This window comes from Lampetra fluviatilis, chromosome 2, assembly GCF_964198595.1.
Source record: "Lampetra fluviatilis chromosome 2, kcLamFluv1.1, whole genome shotgun sequence".
Taxonomy (NCBI): Eukaryota; Metazoa; Chordata; class Hyperoartia; order Petromyzontiformes; family Petromyzontidae; genus Lampetra; species Lampetra fluviatilis.
The window spans coordinates 13,931,267-13,950,183 of NC_136276.1; the positions used below are offsets into that span (position 1 = coordinate 13,931,267).

Consider the following 18,917-nt stretch of genomic DNA (forward strand, 5'->3'; position numbering starts at 1 on the left):
TGTGGCATCCTACCACTCTGATCGCTTTTCTTTTTGTCGGGTACTGGATAGTTCCAGATTGGGCATCCAAAGCAATTCCATCATATTTAAGCATGTTGTCTTTATAAATTTGAAAGGCCAAGTCAGTTTGTCCTCCATTGAAATGAATAAACATTGACCATGGTATGGGTGGAACAGAAAAATACAATGTGGCAATGATATAAGTTTGCGTTGCATTCATGAAATTATAAATGAGTGAAATACTTATATAGAGAGATCCATAGATACAGCACAGTATTTTATACATTTTAATTTTGTACTGCTCTAGAATATTAATGTACTATGAAGCTGCTACGCAATTAGTTTCATTAATATAAATGTCTCTGTACCTGCACACTGGGACATCACAGACTGTGGAGCCATCCGACTGCTGAAGAAATCATTATTTAGAACAAATAGTTCTGTCTGTATTGTGCTGATGTTTTAATATCCCATCTTTTGCCAAAATTGCCTCTTTTGTACCAAACATGGCATTGTCACACAGTGAGCAGCTTCACTTAGTGGACAGTCCACAATGGCCAATTGTGGTTGTTTTCTGTGTTTACTAAAAGTGAGAAAAAAAGTATCTTCTTCATTTCCTCTTTAACGTTTGCAGCAAAAAAGCATTATAAATGCACTGCACTTTGCCAAAATTTATTTAAAATGCCTTGTACTGTTGTAAAAGGTTTCAGCATAAACACATTTACTTGTCCACTCCCTTTAATTGCAGCATTATAGTACGTTAACTATAATAGTTGCATTATAGTTTATTCATATGTTCACATTCACAATCTTTAGTGTTGTGCTTATGCATTAAAAACATTAGCAAAATGTTGGCATTAGGATTATTTCGTTTGCCTGTGAAGTCGTGGTTGGAGCAAAGGCTAGTACGAAGGTCACTGTTGAGATTAGGTTTAATAAATATATATCGGTACATCGTACAGAAAGGTTATTTTGTAAATTATCACCCGTATATGAAGAATGGCTATACTTTAGTTAGAATTACCTTAAGGGCAACGCGGATTTTAAAGTCAAGGCTAAGTTTGTTATTCAATTTTCTCTTGTAAAAAATTTCCCCATAAATTATTAAATGCCATTGTCAGGCAATTCAGAATGTCAGCTTATTTGTACCCTTTTATCTGCTTGTGATTTCATGAATCTTTAGGTTTTAATTTAATAAATGACATCCCACTAATCATAATAAGCTGTAGTGTTCAGGAAAATGAATAAATGGATCAGAGAATATACACACTAGAGACATCATCAAATTGACAGTAAAGTAAATGGGTTGGGCAGTACACGTCACGAGAATTAATGGTAATCAGTGGTTGAGTCTAATGATGGAGTGGCAGCCAAGGGAGGGAATGAGCCTGAGAGAACATTTACCATAGAGATGGAACGATGAAATCCGCTCGTAGTATGTGAATTATACTGCTAGATGCAGTATAATTAACATACTGCTAGATGCAGTATAATTCACATCACAGGACTGTGAGGGATTATAATAAGCTTGGGGAGGCCTTCATCCAGCAGTGGATCGAGTCATGAGAACCCACTACATACAGCATATTCAAATTAAGAAAATATTATTCTTATGTATGCGGTTTCATGCATCTATCATAAGCGTAAGAATCAATATCAATCAACGAATTAATGCACCATCACATATCTAATTATAAAAAAATATACTAATAGTGATTTTTCTCATGCTTGCTTAATTTCATTGTTTTTAACCCATATAAAGAATTTGGGCCTGTTTCCCCACATTTGAGCATCTAGAATTTCCGTAAAAATGTATTACACCTAATTCACATTGTGTAAAATGGGTGGAGCCACATTCCACAATATATTCCATAGCCAATTCGTTCCTGGGAGAGTTCCAAGGATAATCAGAGCTGTGTGTGCTTACGTCAGGATCATCACAACACCAACTGACTGAGCTGACGAAACAGGCTCTGGACTGTGTCATGCACAAACACGCACACTTGCTAATGTAAGCATTTCTCTTCCCTCCACTGAGATCTCCTTTTGTTAGTATTAAGCCATAGATGGCTTTGTTGCTGATGATGAAGAAGACGAGAATGACAGGTATGATGGTGATGGATTAAGATGGCAATAGTCATGAAAGATTCATCATTATAATGATGAAAACTATAATGGTTCGAATGTTGATAATACGTGAAGATGATTTTGATGATGAAAATGATGGTAATGATACATAAAGATAACGAATGATGATGATAACGATAGCGATGACGCTACTGCTGCAACGATTTATCCAGCAATCCCGAATTCACCAACCCCACGGCAACCCCAATACGCATGGGGATGAACCAACCCTTACTTCTAAAGTACACCCACTTAAGGCTGATTCATCCCAGTGGAGACCGAACAGGTGCCACTGATGTGTGCTGTGGCCGGTAATCAAACGTAAGCCACCACAGTGCACGAACTGTACCGCTGATGAACCCCACGTGCACACTGGAAGATCACTGGCAATGGATTGAAAAAGGGATGTGAAATCATGATTTGTATTGTTAAAGATTAAAGCAAATGAACAAAGAAAGTAATAAAGGCTGCTAAGACAGCCCATCTGAATTGTAGCAACGCCTAAATTGCTTGTTTAAGGACAGACAACAAAATGCTGCTTACTCTTTGGGCAATAAAAAACAATAATTCACAGCCCTTTTCCATCCACTGCTGTGTGAAGGCCTCCTCACGCTGTGTCGGTCATAGGGCTAATTTGACCATACTCCACCATGCTGATCAGTGCATGTTGGGGAAGGGGTATCCAGGAGCAGTTCAGACATTATTCGACAATGACTAACGTTAGCCATGGCCAGGAATTGAGGTCACGTCACTGGGTCCATAACGCAGCGCTGCTGCCTCCCTTCTCACCTGCCACTGCCACCACCGCCTCCCAGCGACGTCTGCAAATAGCCAATAAGGCTACACAGGGAATCGTATGTTTGTGTTTATGCATGCGTAGTGATGTTAAATAGATCACTACGGCAAGTAGAGCCAAGTGCCTTTGAAATGGGCGCAGAGGCTAACACACCGTGCAGTACCATTCAGCGGGCCACTAGGGGCATGGTACTGGGTGCTTGCAGAAGGAAGCCAGATGAGTCCCACCGACAGAGTAGGGGATAACAGCCTCCGCCAGTGCCGCAGGTAATCGCCACAGAGTCGGTCACTTGTGGAGTATGGTGGAGGCGTCTGGCGGTAGGGGAGGGCATGTGAGTCACACTGGCACCGGGTTAAGCACGTGATGGTCCGGGGTGACGAATGTGAGCTAAGGGTGAACGCGGGGACACGGGAAGGGTCGCTGAAAAACGTCTGGAGAGTTCCCGAAGGGGCCCTGGTTAAGGGCGGAGCCAGAGAGGGAACAGGTGTGGTGTAGCCTGGAACTGTCGCGGCCGAGGGTGGAGCTCTAATCACATATCGGAGCTGTCTGCAGGTGAAGAGGAACTCAAGTGCTACATCTACGTCTTCGTCTCTGTCTTCGACATTGTGGGTCAGACAGCACGTTGGCTGCTCTGACCCGGTTATAGTTATCCCGTATGCGAGAGGAATAGGTGTATTGTGGTCCCGTGTGTAGCAAGAGGGAGAGATGGGTGTATTTAGTCCCGTGAGTAACGATGTTGCGTAAATGTAAAATAAACGTTGTTGCCTCCTAAATAGTGTCTCTGAACGACTCACTACACATGTGTGAATGAGCAGTCGTGCCACGGTTAGTGCTCTGCACTACGAACCCAGCGACCAAAATTCAATTACTGCTCATGGCTAACACCAGTGACGAATATCTGAACCGGTTCTGTGCCTCCCCTAGGTCGACTCAGCCTCAGACTAGTCCCTGTTGCGGTGTGTAAACATTGCCACTAGCGATACAAAGGCGGTCGGGCATGGTGCTGACCATCCACCCCTCGTGTACCGTGCTGGCCTTCATAAATGCTCACTAACAGCACGTGCCTGAACAGTGTGTTAAGGCTATACGGGGATCTTTGTCTTTATATACATGTGGATATATTTACGTGTGCATGTGAAGTACCGGTGAAGACGCTGGACACCCAGGTTGAGGCACACGTATATTTATTTCAGCTTATCGGTACAGGACAACACTAGAGGGGGTAGCGGCCCCCTCACCCGGATAACTGGGGATACCCCCTAGCTAATCTCACCTATCCCCAAGTCCTCCTCTAACGAGCTAGGGGAGGCTAACTGGCCCGACACTGGTGAGTCGGGCTACGGTCTCCGGAGTCCCAGGGTCTAACCCTGGTTCACGGAACCACGCCTCTGGCTCGCTCCTCTGCAGCCCTGACAAGGGCGGCGTCGAGGGGAGTCCAGGGCTCTAGCTAGAGGATCTTCACTCTTCCTCCTTCGTTCCCAGACTGAGCCCCGAGCTCTCTTTGTCCTCCCCCTTTATACCCCCCAACAGGATCACAACCCCCCAGGCTGCCTGATGCGGACGTCGCTGCGGGCACCCCCCCCGTGTACTCCCGTAACTCCGCCCACTGTGTTTGTTACCCATTGGATCGTATGCACTTACAGCCCTCCCGTAACAGCCCTACATCACCCCCCCCATTACAGCTCGCAGCCGTCCCGGCTGCAACAATTCCAAATAAAGGAACAATTACCCCTCGACCCCGTGTGTGCCTCATTTTTCCAACAAAATGCAAATAGAAGAACAACAACAAGAACAACAACCATACCCCCGAAGGGAATGTCCGACGCACCCCCCCCCCGCATAAATACGAAATCCGTAAGCACGTATGTACAACTAGCCAGGAACTCCCCCATCACACACAGCACACCCACGACACACAACGCACCCACAACACACACACCGCGCCCACACAACACAACACACTCAGTGTGCAAGGAGCACACCACCGACGCAGCATACAGTAACCATGACACGTGAAGGAAAATAAAAATTTTTTCTTTTTCTTCCTGCTGTATATTATAAGAGTCTGCGCATTTTAGCGCGCGTCCTTGCCGCAGGCCCGTCACACGGGGCAACCCCGGACGGCGGACCATCCGGTGGCGGCTGTCCCATGCGAGGTGAGGTCGCGATTGAAGTCGCGCGACTGTCGGCATCACCTGTGGGGGTTCCAGGGCGTGAGCCCGTCATTCCCGGTGCACCTGTGGGTGGGACAGCCGGCAACACATCAGGCGAGAGCAGCGACGGACCCTCCGAGTCGGTCGACCCCCCACATGCTTGGCCTCGCGTGCGTGGCGTGGGCCCCCGCACCGCAACAAACGGCTTCAGCCTAGAGGGGTGTACAAACCACCGGCGCCTCCCCCATTGGATTCGAACGCACTGAGGCCTCAAAACCTCAATAACCTCGACGGGGCCCCGCCACGGGCGTACGAGTTTAGAGGAGGTCGCGAGTGGTACCTGGGGACAGTGCAGCCATGCCCTGTCCCCCGGCTTCCACTGCAGCACGTGCGCGCGAGCCAGTCTGAGGCGCTCGTTCGCCTTCTGACGCCTGTCAGAATTTAGCCTCGCCGCATCCCGCGCCTCAGTCAGTTTGTCAAGGTTAAATTTAACGTGATCGTCCAATTTAGATTTGCCCAGCGGCACGGGGATCTGCAACTGTGCCCGAACAGGTGGGTCGGGTTCGCGGCCATACATAAGAAAGAAAGGTGAAAACCCCGTCGCAGCATGGGGAGCCAATCTGTATGCCGCTAGAACCCCTTGAATTTGTAAGTCCCAATCAGCCTGTGAGTCCGAAACTTGCTGCGACAACATAGACGTGATGGTGCGATGCAGACGCTCGACCATCCCGTCCGTTTGCGGGTGATAGGGGGAGGTTCGAATTTTTTTCGTTCCCAGGAGATCACAGACTTGTTTTAGGAGTTTCCCCGAAAAATTTCTACCCTGGTCGGTCAACAACCGCTCCGGGGCACCTTTGTCCATGACATAACCTTGGACAAAGGCGTCGACGATGGCTGCTGCCGACTGATTCGCCAGGGGCCAGGCCATAGGCCAGCGCGTAAAATATTCGACCCCAGTAAGCAAATATTTATTTCCCCTGGAGGTGGCGGGGAATGGCCCCAGAATATCCAGTGCGACCAGTTCATTTATTCTGGAGACCTGGATGGATTGTAAGGGCGGGTTCGACTCCCGTGCCGGTGGTTTGCGCTGCGCACACTGAGGGCATGCCGCCAACAGATCAGCGACATCCCTTGTCATACCCGGCCAAAAAAAATTCAGCTGAAGCAAGGCGAGTGTTTTCTGGGTACCTAGGTGGAGGAGGCGCTCATGAGCAGCCCACACCACCTTACCTCGTAGGCCAGAAGGGACCACCAGCCGGTGACGCTGGGATTTCCCGTCCCAATGCATAAGCAAGCCCGCATGGGTTTCCCATGCGTCGGCATGACCCGTCACACGCCCCCTCTCCCCGGCGCGACGACGCAACGCGAGGAGGGAGGCATCCTCCAACTGGAGGCGCCCCCATTCATCAACGGGCAATCCAAGCAGGGAATCTCTCCCCTGTTCGGCGATATCAATGGGGACTACCGTTTCATCGTCGGCGGCCGCCGCCAGGACCGGAACCATCACGTCCCCCACTGGCTTGCAACGCCCCGACCCCAGGAGACATGCGCATTCGGAGGCGGTTGGCATCCGTGACAGAGCGTCAGCGTTGGTGTGGCGAACGCCCTTACGATAAGTGGTTTCAAAACTGAAATCCTGGAGGACCTCCAGCCATCGGGACAATTGTCCCGATGGCTGTTGAACCTTCAGGGCGTACTGCAGTGCCGCATGATCTGTGCGGACGGTGAAATGCCGACCGTACAGATATGGGCGATACTGTTGGATGAAATAGACAATTGCCAACAGTTCCCTACGGGTGACACAATATCTTTGCTCCGTTGGAGACAACACCCGACTGCCGTACGCGACCACCCGTTCCACGCCGTCAACCACCTGGGAAAGCACGCCTCCAATACCCGTGTTGCTCGCGTCGGTGTCGAGCAAAAACGGCCTCGAAAAATCTGGGTAAATCAAGGGAGGAGCCTTCACCAGCGCGTCCCGAAGGGAGCAGAAAGCAGCTTCCTCATCCTGACCCCAGTGGAACCGAACCCCTTTAGATGTTAACGCGTGTAGGGGTTTGGCAATTGTTGCAAAATTAGCGACGAAGCGTCGGTAATATGATGCGAAGCCAATAAAACTCCTGACCTCTCCCACCGAGGTGGGAGTCGGCCAGGAGCTGACACACTGCGTTTTGGCGGGATCGGTAGCAATACCCGAGCGCCCTACGATGTGCCCTAAATAACGCACCGACTCGCGTAACAAATGGCATTTTTGGGGCTTAAATTTCAAATTAGCAGCCCGCATCTTTAGGAAAACCGCCCGCAACCTCTGGAGATGTTCATCAAAAGTTTTACCAAAGACAATAACGTCATCCAAATAAATCAGGCACGATTCCCATTGCAATCCAGCCAAAACCAATTCCATCAATCGCTGGAAAGTTGCCGGCGCTGAGTGTAAGCCCATCGGCAACCGGTTGAATTGGAACAGGCCGTGCGGTGTACGGAAAGCAGTTTTAGGTTTAGAATCATCGTCCAGAGGAAGCTGCCAGAATCCCGAAAGTAAATCTAGTGTGGAGAAGAATCGCGCTCCCGCCAAAGCGTCCAGCGATTCGTCCATCCGTGGGAGCGGGTATGCGTCGGCAACCGAAATTTTATTAAGGCGCCGAAAATCCACGCAAAACCGCAACGAGCCGTCCTGCTTTTTAACCAGGACGATCGGCGCTCCCCACGGGCTGGTGGAGGGAGAAATGATGTCGGCGGCTAACATGTCATCAACAGCCGATTTGACATGGTCCTTTTCGGCGGGACTTAACCGAAACGGATTTTGGCGAATTGGCGCGCTGTCACCCGTGTCAATATGGTGACGCAGCAGGTGAGTGCAACCCAAATCATATTTATCACGACTGAAAACGTCGGAAAATTCCCTCAGTAGCGTTCTAAGCTGTTGGCGCTCTGAATTTGTCAGGTCCGTCGATCCCGCACAAAGCGCGTCGATCCACCCTTCATCGCTGTCCGAATGTGGGAGCATCCGGGAAGCAGTGCCAACGTGGTTCGCGACAGGTTCCTCGCAGGGCACTGGCGTCGCGTGAGCGAGCACCGTCCCTTGAGGAACCACCACCGTCTGCGATCCCACATTTAGGACCGCGATGAAAGGGTCCCCGTCCCCTCTTACGACGGTCTGGGCCGGAATCAAATGAGGCCCATTAACCCCGGCCCTAGACGGTCCCAGCAAAACACCCTGATCCCCTATGCCCTTAGCGAAGGGCTTACGAAGTTTCAGAGGCACTAGCATTTGAGCTCCCGGCGGCACACGAACAGTTTCAACGACGAACGCCGGTACCGTCGCGAACGCCGACCGAGCCGCCGCAGGGGATGGCAGGAACGCCATGCGCCGCCCCGATGGAAGCTCAATGCATCCTTGGTCGATCAAAATACGAATGGGCATTTTACCTAAGAAATCCGTCCCCAGCAGGCACGGAACCGCCAGCGAGGAGGAAACGAAAATCGGCCCCGACAATTTGATGTCCCCAATAGAAATTTGCGCTCGAATCTGTCCCATGATGCCGAGAGAGCCCCCGTTAGCGGCATAGAATGGGACGTTAACCGGCAGTAAAGGCCGGCTTTGTACGGGCAGAATATTGTAAATTAATTCCGAAATGATTGTCGCCGATGCCCCCGTATCGACCAAGATGCGTACTTCTACCCCGTCAATGTGTCCGACTACGGCCGACGACCCTGACGACGCGGCTACCACGCGATGGGCCAACACGGACCACTGTTTGGGCTCGATTTGAGTCCCCGCAGTGATCCGCGTTGGCCCCTCGCAACGCGACATCGGCCCCCCGTTTGTTGTGGTGCGAGAGCGTGCAACGGGTAGGTGCTTTGGCCAAACATGTGTGGTGCCGCGACTCGCCGGGTCATGTTGCTGGAGCTTGGGAGGAGGAGGCCCGGCGTCCCGTCGAGCCGTCGTCCCGCGCTGTCGAGGAGAGCGGCACCCCGAGGCGACGTGGCCCCGGACGCCGCAGTTGAAACACCGCGGGAGCCCCGGTGGAGACGACGGGCGGTTGAAACGGCTTGACCCGTCCCGGGCCGACCGTACTTCTTGCGCCTGTTGCCGTCGATGGTCGACGGCGAAGAGCTCCTCCGTCGGAAGGGTGGCTGCAGCCACCGCACGCCCTGCCGATGCCCTGCTGGCTTTCCGCCGCAGGGACAGAAGGTTGGCGTGAAGGAGGCGCGCCGCCTGAAGAGAGGTCATCTCGGCGTCCTCCTGTGCGACGACAGCGATGTCCAGGTCGTCTGCCAGGAGGAGTATTTTCTCCGTGACCATCGCGTCCACGCCATCGTCGTCCATACGGGGAAAAGCCGTCTTAGCCAGCGCTAGGAGGCTCGTCCTGTATGCCAGGGGCGACTCCTTCTCACCCCGCTTGCGCTCGTAGAACCGCTCTCTGCATTCCGCTGAAGGTCCATAGACCCCGGCCAGCAGCTGTAGTGCCTTCGGCAGAGTAGACCGCTTCTCTTTCGGCGCCGATGTGAGGGCGGCGAGCGCGTCTGCGTCGAGGAGCGCCGGCAGCGCGCAGAGGGCTTCATCGTCGGACCACCTTGCCATTTCTTGGTGGGCGATGAAGCGTCGCTGGAAGCCGCCCCAGTCGCCCTCTGCACCAACAAATTCTTTCAGCGGAGGCAGCCGTTGTTGTAGCGCAGCGTTCGCCTTGGACGTCTGTAGGCTGCTATCCCCGGGACTCGGCTGTGCGTCGGCGCGAATGGCAGATGGAATCGCCTGTCGCGGATGTGATGACGCTCCCTCCGCTGGAGATGACGCAGCTGTCCCAGCGAGAGCGGTGTCGGACCCAAGGTTGAGCCCGGCCACGCCCTCCGCAGCTGCCGTGACGATGGCGGGAAATTCAAAGTTTGAGTTTTCAGAAATGGCGGGAAGGCGCTCAGGTTGACGACTCCCCTCGCCCCGTGGTGGACCACCAGCCCCCAGCCGCGTGATGTTTTCCAGCGTGGCGGCAGCGGCGTACAGTAGCTCCGCCAGTCTCTCGTGAGCCAGCCGTAGCGCGTCTGGCTGCGGCCCCTCTTCATGCCGATGCCCCGGTAGGAACGCGTCGGCCCCCGGCTGCGCCATGTCTTGGTGAGCCGCCTCGGGCTCAACGACTTCAGCAGTGTCCTCCTCCGGTACTCTGGCTCGAGCTGTCTGACGTGTTTCCATGTCCGTAGTACTTCTGACACCAGATGAAGTACCGGTGAAGACGCTGGACACCCAGGTTGAGGCACACGTATATTTATTTCAGCTTATCGGTACAGGACAACACTAGAGGGGGTAGCGGCCCCCTCACCCGGATAACTGGGGATACCCCCTAGCTAATCTCACCTATCCCCAAGTCCTCCTCTAACGAGCTAGGGGAGGCTAACTGGCCCGACACTGGTGAGTCGGGCTACGGTCTCCGGAGTCCCAGGGTCTAACCCTGGTTCACGGAACCACGCCTCTGGCTCGCTCCTCTGCAGCCCTGACAAGGGCGGCGTCGAGGGGAGTCCAGGGCTCTAGCTAGAGGATCTTCACTCTTCCTCCTTCGTTCCCAGACTGAGCCCCGAGCTCTCTTTGTCCTCCCCCTTTATACCCCCCAACAGGATCACAACCCCCCAGGCTGCCTGATGCGGACGTCGCTGCGGGCACCCCCCCCGTGTACTCCCGTAACTCCGCCCACTGTGTTTGTTACCCATTGGATCGTATGCACTTACAGCCCTCCCGTAACAGCCCTACACATGCATGCGCGTCTTTGTATGTAAATGTGTTCATGAGTATGTGAGTGTTTCTTGTTTCTGATGGACAAGAACAAAAATTGGAGGAAGTAAACTGGCGATGTGAGTAAGCTGGCTGATGTGCGATCTGCCAAAAAGTGTGGCAAACGACCCAAAGGCTGAGATCAGGCAAAGCGCCCAGCAGAGATGATCTAACAAGGGAACTGCTGAGTGTGGGTGGGGATTGTGTGCAGGACATTTTACACACCACCATTACTTCTGCCTGGATCACAGGATGGGTTCTTCAGGATTTGAAGGATGCCTTGTTAGTGCCCCTTTAATCAATGTGGTCCCTCTTTTGAAGAAGGAAGACCGCATTCATTGTGTAATGACAGTCGAGTCAGCCTGCAGTGCGAATGGACTAGTGGCCACGGGAGGTAATGACAGGGGAGTCAGCCTACAGTATGAAGGGACTGGTTGCTACGGGAATTATCGAGAATAGGAGCGTGGTCAGGTGACGGAAGAGGACAGCGGAGTCTGCTGGTAGAGCGAGAGGTCTAGAACCAGTGAGAAGGTTCGGGAATGGGGGCGTGGCCTCAGACCGTATATAAGGGAGATGCACGGGAGACCTGGGCCTGTTGCAGTGTGGTCTCCACCTGTCCGAGTGTGAGCACGTGGCTCCTTAATAAAGAAACCATCTCAAGACAAGTGCGTTGAAGTCGTCATTACAATCTGCAGGCGAACATCCTGGCAAAAAATGCAACACTGCCTTCTAAGGACACTGCCCCATGGACCATGCACAGCATGCACGGCAGTAGCTAGTGGTTTCAGAACTTGTCTCTCTTAGGTTGCCACAGCCTTCATCGCATGATGGGTCTGGAGCACATAAGGCCTACAATCTGTAATTTTGGATGCCTGGGTTGATGGCTAACGTGGAGATGTAGGAGACTGCAAACCCGTTGGCCTGCATGATGGCCAGTAGACGACAGTGCAAAAATGGATAATTGAATCTTTAAAAAATATTAGGATTCAGTGTGGCTTTCTTGGGAATACTACCTCCACTTTCATCTTCACCATTGTTATCATTAGCAACAGAAGCAATATCAGCAACAGCAACACATGTCATGACAAGATTATTATCATCTGCAGAAGCATCTATTTATCATCATTTACACCACTATCATCGATATAACTGCTTGGCCCAAGCTATAAGTGTTATGATACTTGCATTGTCTTTGTACTGTTTGGCTTTTTCTGTTCTAACACTGGTGAGACAAGGCCATAAATAAGACTGTCTCTGGTGCAGGCCAATCAGTTTCACAGACAATGCATATATATTATCATAGCATGTTTGTTTAAAAGTTTTTTCCACAAGTATGTGTGGTTAATATAGACTTGATGCCTTGCGAAAGGTATTTATTTTGGTGTTTGAACATCTTTACACCTGTTTTATTTCTATAAAGGATACAACCTATTCTTATTTTTACTATAGTCGTCATCATTATTATTGCCTCAATCATCATCATCTGCGACATGATTTTATCATTATCATATTTGTCTTCATCATCACTGTCATCTTCATGTGCATATGATCATCAACAACCTGCTCTATAGTTTCTGTATGAATGCAAAAAGAAACTTGCGGAATGGAGGCCCCAAACGTGCACATTGTGGATTTGTGCGGAATGGGCCACCATGCCCTTTCAGCACTCCCTGCACAAACCAGGCCTCCAAATCGCGATTAACTGCAATTTGGCATGGGCAAAAACATTTTCTGCAATTAATTAAGCTAGTTGTAATTACTGTCAAAACGTCGTACTCAGATTGTAAATGTTGTGGCTTTGCTCTCCAACACACCGGTGTGCTGTACTAGTAACAAATTGACATGTTCTGTTTACGTGACAAACCTTACTAATTGGCTGTGTCGAGTGGTGGCGGGTTTAACGACACATATATTTACACAGTCTAACCCCCAAAAAAACCTGTATTATGGATTTCCACAATTGTTGGCTTTGCTGATAAACCTTGTAGATGTTGGGCCATTGTACAATTGTTTCATGAGTAGAAGTGGAATGGTTGGTTCCATTATTATGTAGAATCGGATGGCACAGGAATTGCCAAATGCAAATTTTCCAATGGTATGCTGAATTGGCATTTATTCCACCAATAACTGGTAGAATGACAGCCAGAATAACATAGCTACATGAATCAAGCCCTTGGTGTCACAGGCACAATAACACACAGAAAAGGACACAAATCTATGCTAACAAGAACAAATATTCACTCATCATTTTTGATTGTATACTTTCAATATGTAATTTCACATGTCATACCATAGCAGATTCCCATTTGTGTTTAAATGTAAGCATTTTCTCATGGTCTGTGGTAGAGCATGGCATTTTGCACACACAGAAACATATAATTACAATGCACAGACACATATGTCTGTGCATTGTAATTGTGCCACAGGATGACTTGCAAAGACTTTTGTTTAGGCATCGTATGTATAGTAATAATAAAACATGAAAAAACACTGCAAGGGCAATGATTAACACAGCACAAAACCCCTAATTGAGTGTTCATAGAAGCAGACATTTTGTGTGAAAACAGCTCATCCAAATGCAGACTAGGCATGCCCATTCCAGCTACTGCATCCCCGGTGAATTTGTAAACACAATGAGTTGTGTGTGTCGATGCGTGAGACTGCTGATTACTCAAATACATGCAAGTTTCGCCGCATCTTTTCCAATTACAGACCACATCGGAGAGCACTCGTATTTACCGTGGCTCGGCTGAGGGCCAGGCGGACTTTATCCACGTCAGAGATGGGGCACCAGATCTCAGCGATGAGGCACTTCTGGGTGACGTCCATGTTGCACAGGTTGAGTGTGTGGTAAATGGCCTTCATCTTGTGCACTCGCACAAGCCACGAGGGCAGGCTGCCGGCGGTTGCCTCCAGCACGCGCCACTTGTGGCCCTCCGTCTCGCCCATGACCTGAGCAGCACACGCAGCAGTCCAGGGAGCTTGGGTTACCAGGTGTTCCGGTTTTCTCAGGATTAGCCTCTTTTTGAGATGGTTGTCCTTGGACATCTGTAAGTCTTTTCGGTACGTTAAAAGTCCTGGCTTTTGTCATTTTCGCAATTGTAATAATAAATAACAGTAATACACCAATAAAGACGATGTATTTACATGTATATCTCCTCTTTTCTGACATGGCGATAATTTCTTCTTCGCATGATATGTCCCGGTTTGTGTACCTCAGAGTTGACAACACTACAGAGGGCTATGCTAAAATGTGCACTGGGACGAGACAAGCCGAGTGAATATGTTTGCGAGTATCCAAAAGATTCTTAATAAAAGCAAAGAACAGACTGTGCTTAGAGTGGTGTACAATCACAGGTTGAAAACAATATCTCACCACAGTTCATGTTACCACTGTCTTATAACTACAAAGTATCGAACGTGATAATGTTTTGTTAGGTCTCCCCTTTTGTACGGACAGTTATAATAACACTATAAGGTATGCTAACGATTATAAGAGTTCACAGCAATATTTAATGACAGTTTACCATGGTATTTGACATATGCATGATATATCAAGTACTTTAATCCATGTAACTAATTGTAGAAATGTATATATGCGTTATAAAAGAATGCAATGCTTCATTTGAAATGTGCCATTTTAAAACACTATACAGTGCTTTCCACAGTATTGCTCGGTGCAACATATGATTATATAACGAATGTTATAGTTCTTTAAATGGTTACATTGTGTTTTCAAGAAATATAGTTAGATGTTTTTTTATAGTTCACAATTGCATAAATTCATACATTTTAAACTTACAAAGACCTGCTTAGTTTTGGATAATGGGACGAAACTAATTGCTGTCATATGCTGAAATCATTTATGTCATTTGCATTACAATTACAAAATAAGCCTGCGTTCCATACAAATGCGGTATAATTCAAAAAGCAAAACCACATGGGATGCTGCAAGGAAATATCTGACGTGTGATGTCAATTATTAAAGAAACAGTAAGAAGGGCTGAATGATAATGACATAATAAATGTCAAGATATTTTTTGTGACAATCTTGAATAATCTGCAATTACTATAACATCGGGGACAATAAATGTAATTTGCAAAAAATATCTAAAAAGCCAAAACATCTGTGGTTTTAGCTTTTTTTCTTTCTGAAATTATTTTTTAAAAGTTTAAAATTACTATGCTCGGTCAAAAAAGAAAGAAAAATAATATCCGATGAATCTTGAAAATCTTGGAAGTCTCATAGTGGTTAACATTATAACTTAAGGTAAATGAGACATGTCAAAAATGTATCTGATGAAGGCAAGACGATGGGTTGATGGCCAGATAGCAGTAATTAAGCCGTTAAGCCCTCTTTTGGATGCCACTTTAAAATAAATTTTGGAATTTGGTACTACAATTGGTTGTCTCAATAATTAAGCTTCTATTTTATCGTGAGAAAAGCTTGTTATAAGCATTCAGATATAAAATAAGCATTAACCATCCACTTTTGATTTGAAGCTTTCGTGACTGCAGGAATCCATACTCTTTGGTTCTTTCGGTAAAGTCACGTAGTTAAAAATAAAATAAAACAAATCACGACGTTTCGGGCGCAACACAAGCATCCGTCATCAGGTGGGACAACCACAGCACAATTGTTTCTTGCTGTACACAAAGTGGAGTGCCATCCACTTTGTGTATGGTTTATGAGAATGTGAAAGATTAGATAAGTAAGCCAAATGCAAAAATTGTATCCAAAAAAATGGTTCGTGATATGCTTGAGAGTAGTCTGACATGGGAGCAAATCTATCCATTGAATAACAAAGGGAAAAATATTCTATACATCACAACCACAATGTAAATAAAGTAACACACGTAAAGTGTATATCTTTTTTCACAAATAAACATTGACATATCTATGGGACCCTTTCACCAGTATCAAGATATTATGTATTTATTAAGACTATGGATATGTATGTTGAATTTATTTCACACCGTACATAGCCAACCGTGCTAATCGGAGATGTGATGAAAGTATGCAATATGTATGTGTTATGATAATAGTTAGTCATTGGTATGTATTGACCCCATCTGCGCAGAGAATCCTTCATTTTGGAGATGATCATACAACTCAGGATGTTCCATTTCCAACCACATCATTTGTGTGTATTACATCAGGCAGACATTATGCTTCGTTACATATGTCATCAGAGTATTATGACTCTTATCGTCACAAGATGAAGAAGTCAGTGACCTTCCCTGGATGCTTGAATAAGCCCAATAATTACCTCAGCCATATCAATGTTATTCATCCAGAAGGTTGATAGAACAAATTCTCATTTTCACACCTCAAGAGATGTTCAGGTACATATTGAACAGCTGGGATATCTTAAAAAATGGATGGATGGCCGATGGGGCAGCTCAACTACAGAGGCTTCTCCAGCAGGCTTCACCATACCTGTAAGCAATGTGTAAACATATATTTGTATATATTTCACTTTTTGCTTGGCTGTAGCCAATGAGATTGGATTGCAGAGGCCATATTCATAGCAAGTGTTATAAAACGTATACGTACATATTTTCATCATGTACCGTACATATAATTTAAAACCCGTCAAACCTTTAATTAAATGTTGTTTGATATATCTATAAAAAGCAGGAGGCAGTTGCCATGGTAACACAGATTTAACCACAAAACGACATATTTTCCCAAGTTCCATAAAGTACAGGGTCTGAGCTTTCAAAAATGTATGAAGGAATTTGCTCACCCAAATGGTACCAAGGGATCAGTTTTAGTGATCTGGCTCGTGGTATATCATGATATAATGTAATGTAGAGGCCAAAACAGAAGGAAAATATGCTCATACAGAATAACAATAAGCTCCCCGGTTTACCGAACTGTGTGATAAATGTAAGCGGTGTATCTTCAGCCAGGATATGAAGCTAAATGTAGCAGTATAATTTAAAACAGGGCAGAAATTAGATATAATTTTGTTCCTGTTCATTTGCTCAAAGGAGTTACAGCTTGTCTCATTTATACACCAACACGTAGATGGCAGGTGGCCCCTATACCAGTTCCTTTGCATTTTTTTTGTTAAGACACAGGTATGAGGAATATCTGAACATTTAATTATTATAATACATTGGCCAAATGTAATGAATGTGGCCGCTGTTTTAAACAAAGGAAGATGTGAAACACATGACCTATATAATACACTGCTGATATCTATATTTGTATGTACATATCATTGTCTGGAGAACTCCTTCTTGACTCTTCCACCAATTGCAATTAATAAGGTGTCATTTGGAAGCTCATGATATGTAATTTATATGAACGAGGCCAAAATTATGAAATATAAACAATCACCCCAATAATTTGGCTTATCGGCCCATATGAAACAATATTTTGGCACATGGCATAATATATGCAGCTCCATTTTAAAAACATTTAACAACAGGCGTGTGCCATTATGGAGGGTGTGTGGTGGCGGCAGTGGATGAGGATGATTAGGTAGTTTTTGAATCTTAACAGGCTTCCGACCATATTGTATGAACTGGTGAGTGGTAAGGGTCCGGTGAGTTGATGAGTGGTGGATGTCTGACAATAGTCATGTGAGTGCGATGTCACCCTGTCCATAGGATGGGCTGCCCAGGTATATACTCGATAAGCACTGCTAAATTGAGCAGCTAATGCCCTCCACGAGCACTGGTCTACATTGGCTGTTGTTGGGTATAGCTGTGTGGGACAGAAAATTAACTATGTTGATTCTCACAAAAAATATACTCGTATGATATTTTCTCAATCCACAGAGCCACCTTCCAGATATTCTGAAATAATCATGTAAAAAGACATTTTTCAGAACACAATGATAAATACTCATAATGTTTAGGGCATTGTAAAAGAGTGTTGTGTGGTACATGATGCTGTGTTCACTTAGCAAGTAAAAGTAATCGGTGAAACATAGAGCATGCCCAGTTACGGCCTGTGTCCTCTGCTCTCTGTGCCCCCTGCTCCCTGTGCAGCGCTCACGGAATTGAGGTCGTCGAGGCGCGTGCCAACTCCAGCCACCATCTGACTGCGCTCCTGGGGAGACTCCGGGCACGGGTACAGGGTCGCGCGGAACCTAGTCGTGGGTCGCAGGAGATATGAAATACCACGATACATTATATTAATTCAGCAACCGACACTAACCATGATTGGTTACATTTAAAGATATGTTTAATTGATATTTTGCGATGATGTTGGATGAGTGATGCCTTATGGTAACAAGCGTTCTAGAGATGTTAAATGCAATAACGAAAATGTTCCATTGCAGACATGTTTTTTTTACAAAATAAGAATTGACACTGACCCATCGTTTAATGCAAGAATTTAAAGATTGTCATGACAATTATTAAGCTTATCATTCAAATTATCTGAACAAAGTAGTCACGAAAACCAGCTCACCCTTCACAGATTTTGATGGCACGGCCCTTCAGCTGCTCCCCTTGGTAAAAGAGGATGAAGACAGATTTCTGCATTTTGTCCCCCTGCACCACACAGTGTCCATGTCAGCAATAGAAACACGTCATGCCATTTACCATTGTAAAGTTAAAAAGCCCCCGATATTTACACCCAGCCGACAAAAGGGCTAGAGGATCCGTACCACCACAATCGGCCAATGAGCATACCACAGTTGAGCACGGTACACATGGCAAATATCATTGAGCATTTACAAATGACGCAGGCATGTCACAATAGCATCATGCTCTCACATGGGGCAAATTTAAGACAAACGTTTAGTAAAATGCAACACAACTTGAAGCGCCAAGTTATGAATGGGATGGATGGGGGGGAAATACGACAATTAGCCAAAATAAAATGTGTTTCATTAAAATAAACCTTTATCACCAATGTTCCTGCAAGAATTCATGCTAACTTTAGTCTCGCTTTATGCATCTATCACAGCAGGTCTGATACAAACAAACATGCAAAGGAAAAAAATGTGTAACTCAACATTGTACAGAGCATTACAGATGCCTGCATGTGCCATTAGCTTCTAAAGCCCTCGAAGGAATCACTGATGAAGTCCCCATCCAGCAATGGATAACTCCCCCA

The 18,917-nt window shown here is 47.1% G+C and overlaps 1 protein-coding gene across 2 annotated transcripts in view; it reads right to left on the reverse strand.

Annotated features, from left to right (window-relative positions):
* LOC144943197 (V-type proton ATPase 116 kDa subunit a 1-like) overlaps nucleotides 1-18,917 on the reverse strand; it is a 228,886-nt gene that overhangs the window by 140,259 nt on the left and 69,710 nt on the right. For both annotated transcript variants that reach the window (XM_078870471.1, XM_078870461.1), the window contains 3 exons: nucleotides 18,267-18,349; nucleotides 17,850-17,943; nucleotides 13,577-13,789 (listed from right to left, as the gene is read on the reverse strand). In XM_078870471.1, the coding sequence (XP_078726597.1) occupies nucleotides 13,577-13,789; nucleotides 17,850-17,943; nucleotides 18,267-18,349 (390 nt within the window). The remainder of the gene's footprint in view (nucleotides 1-13,576; nucleotides 13,790-17,849; nucleotides 17,944-18,266; nucleotides 18,350-18,917) is intronic.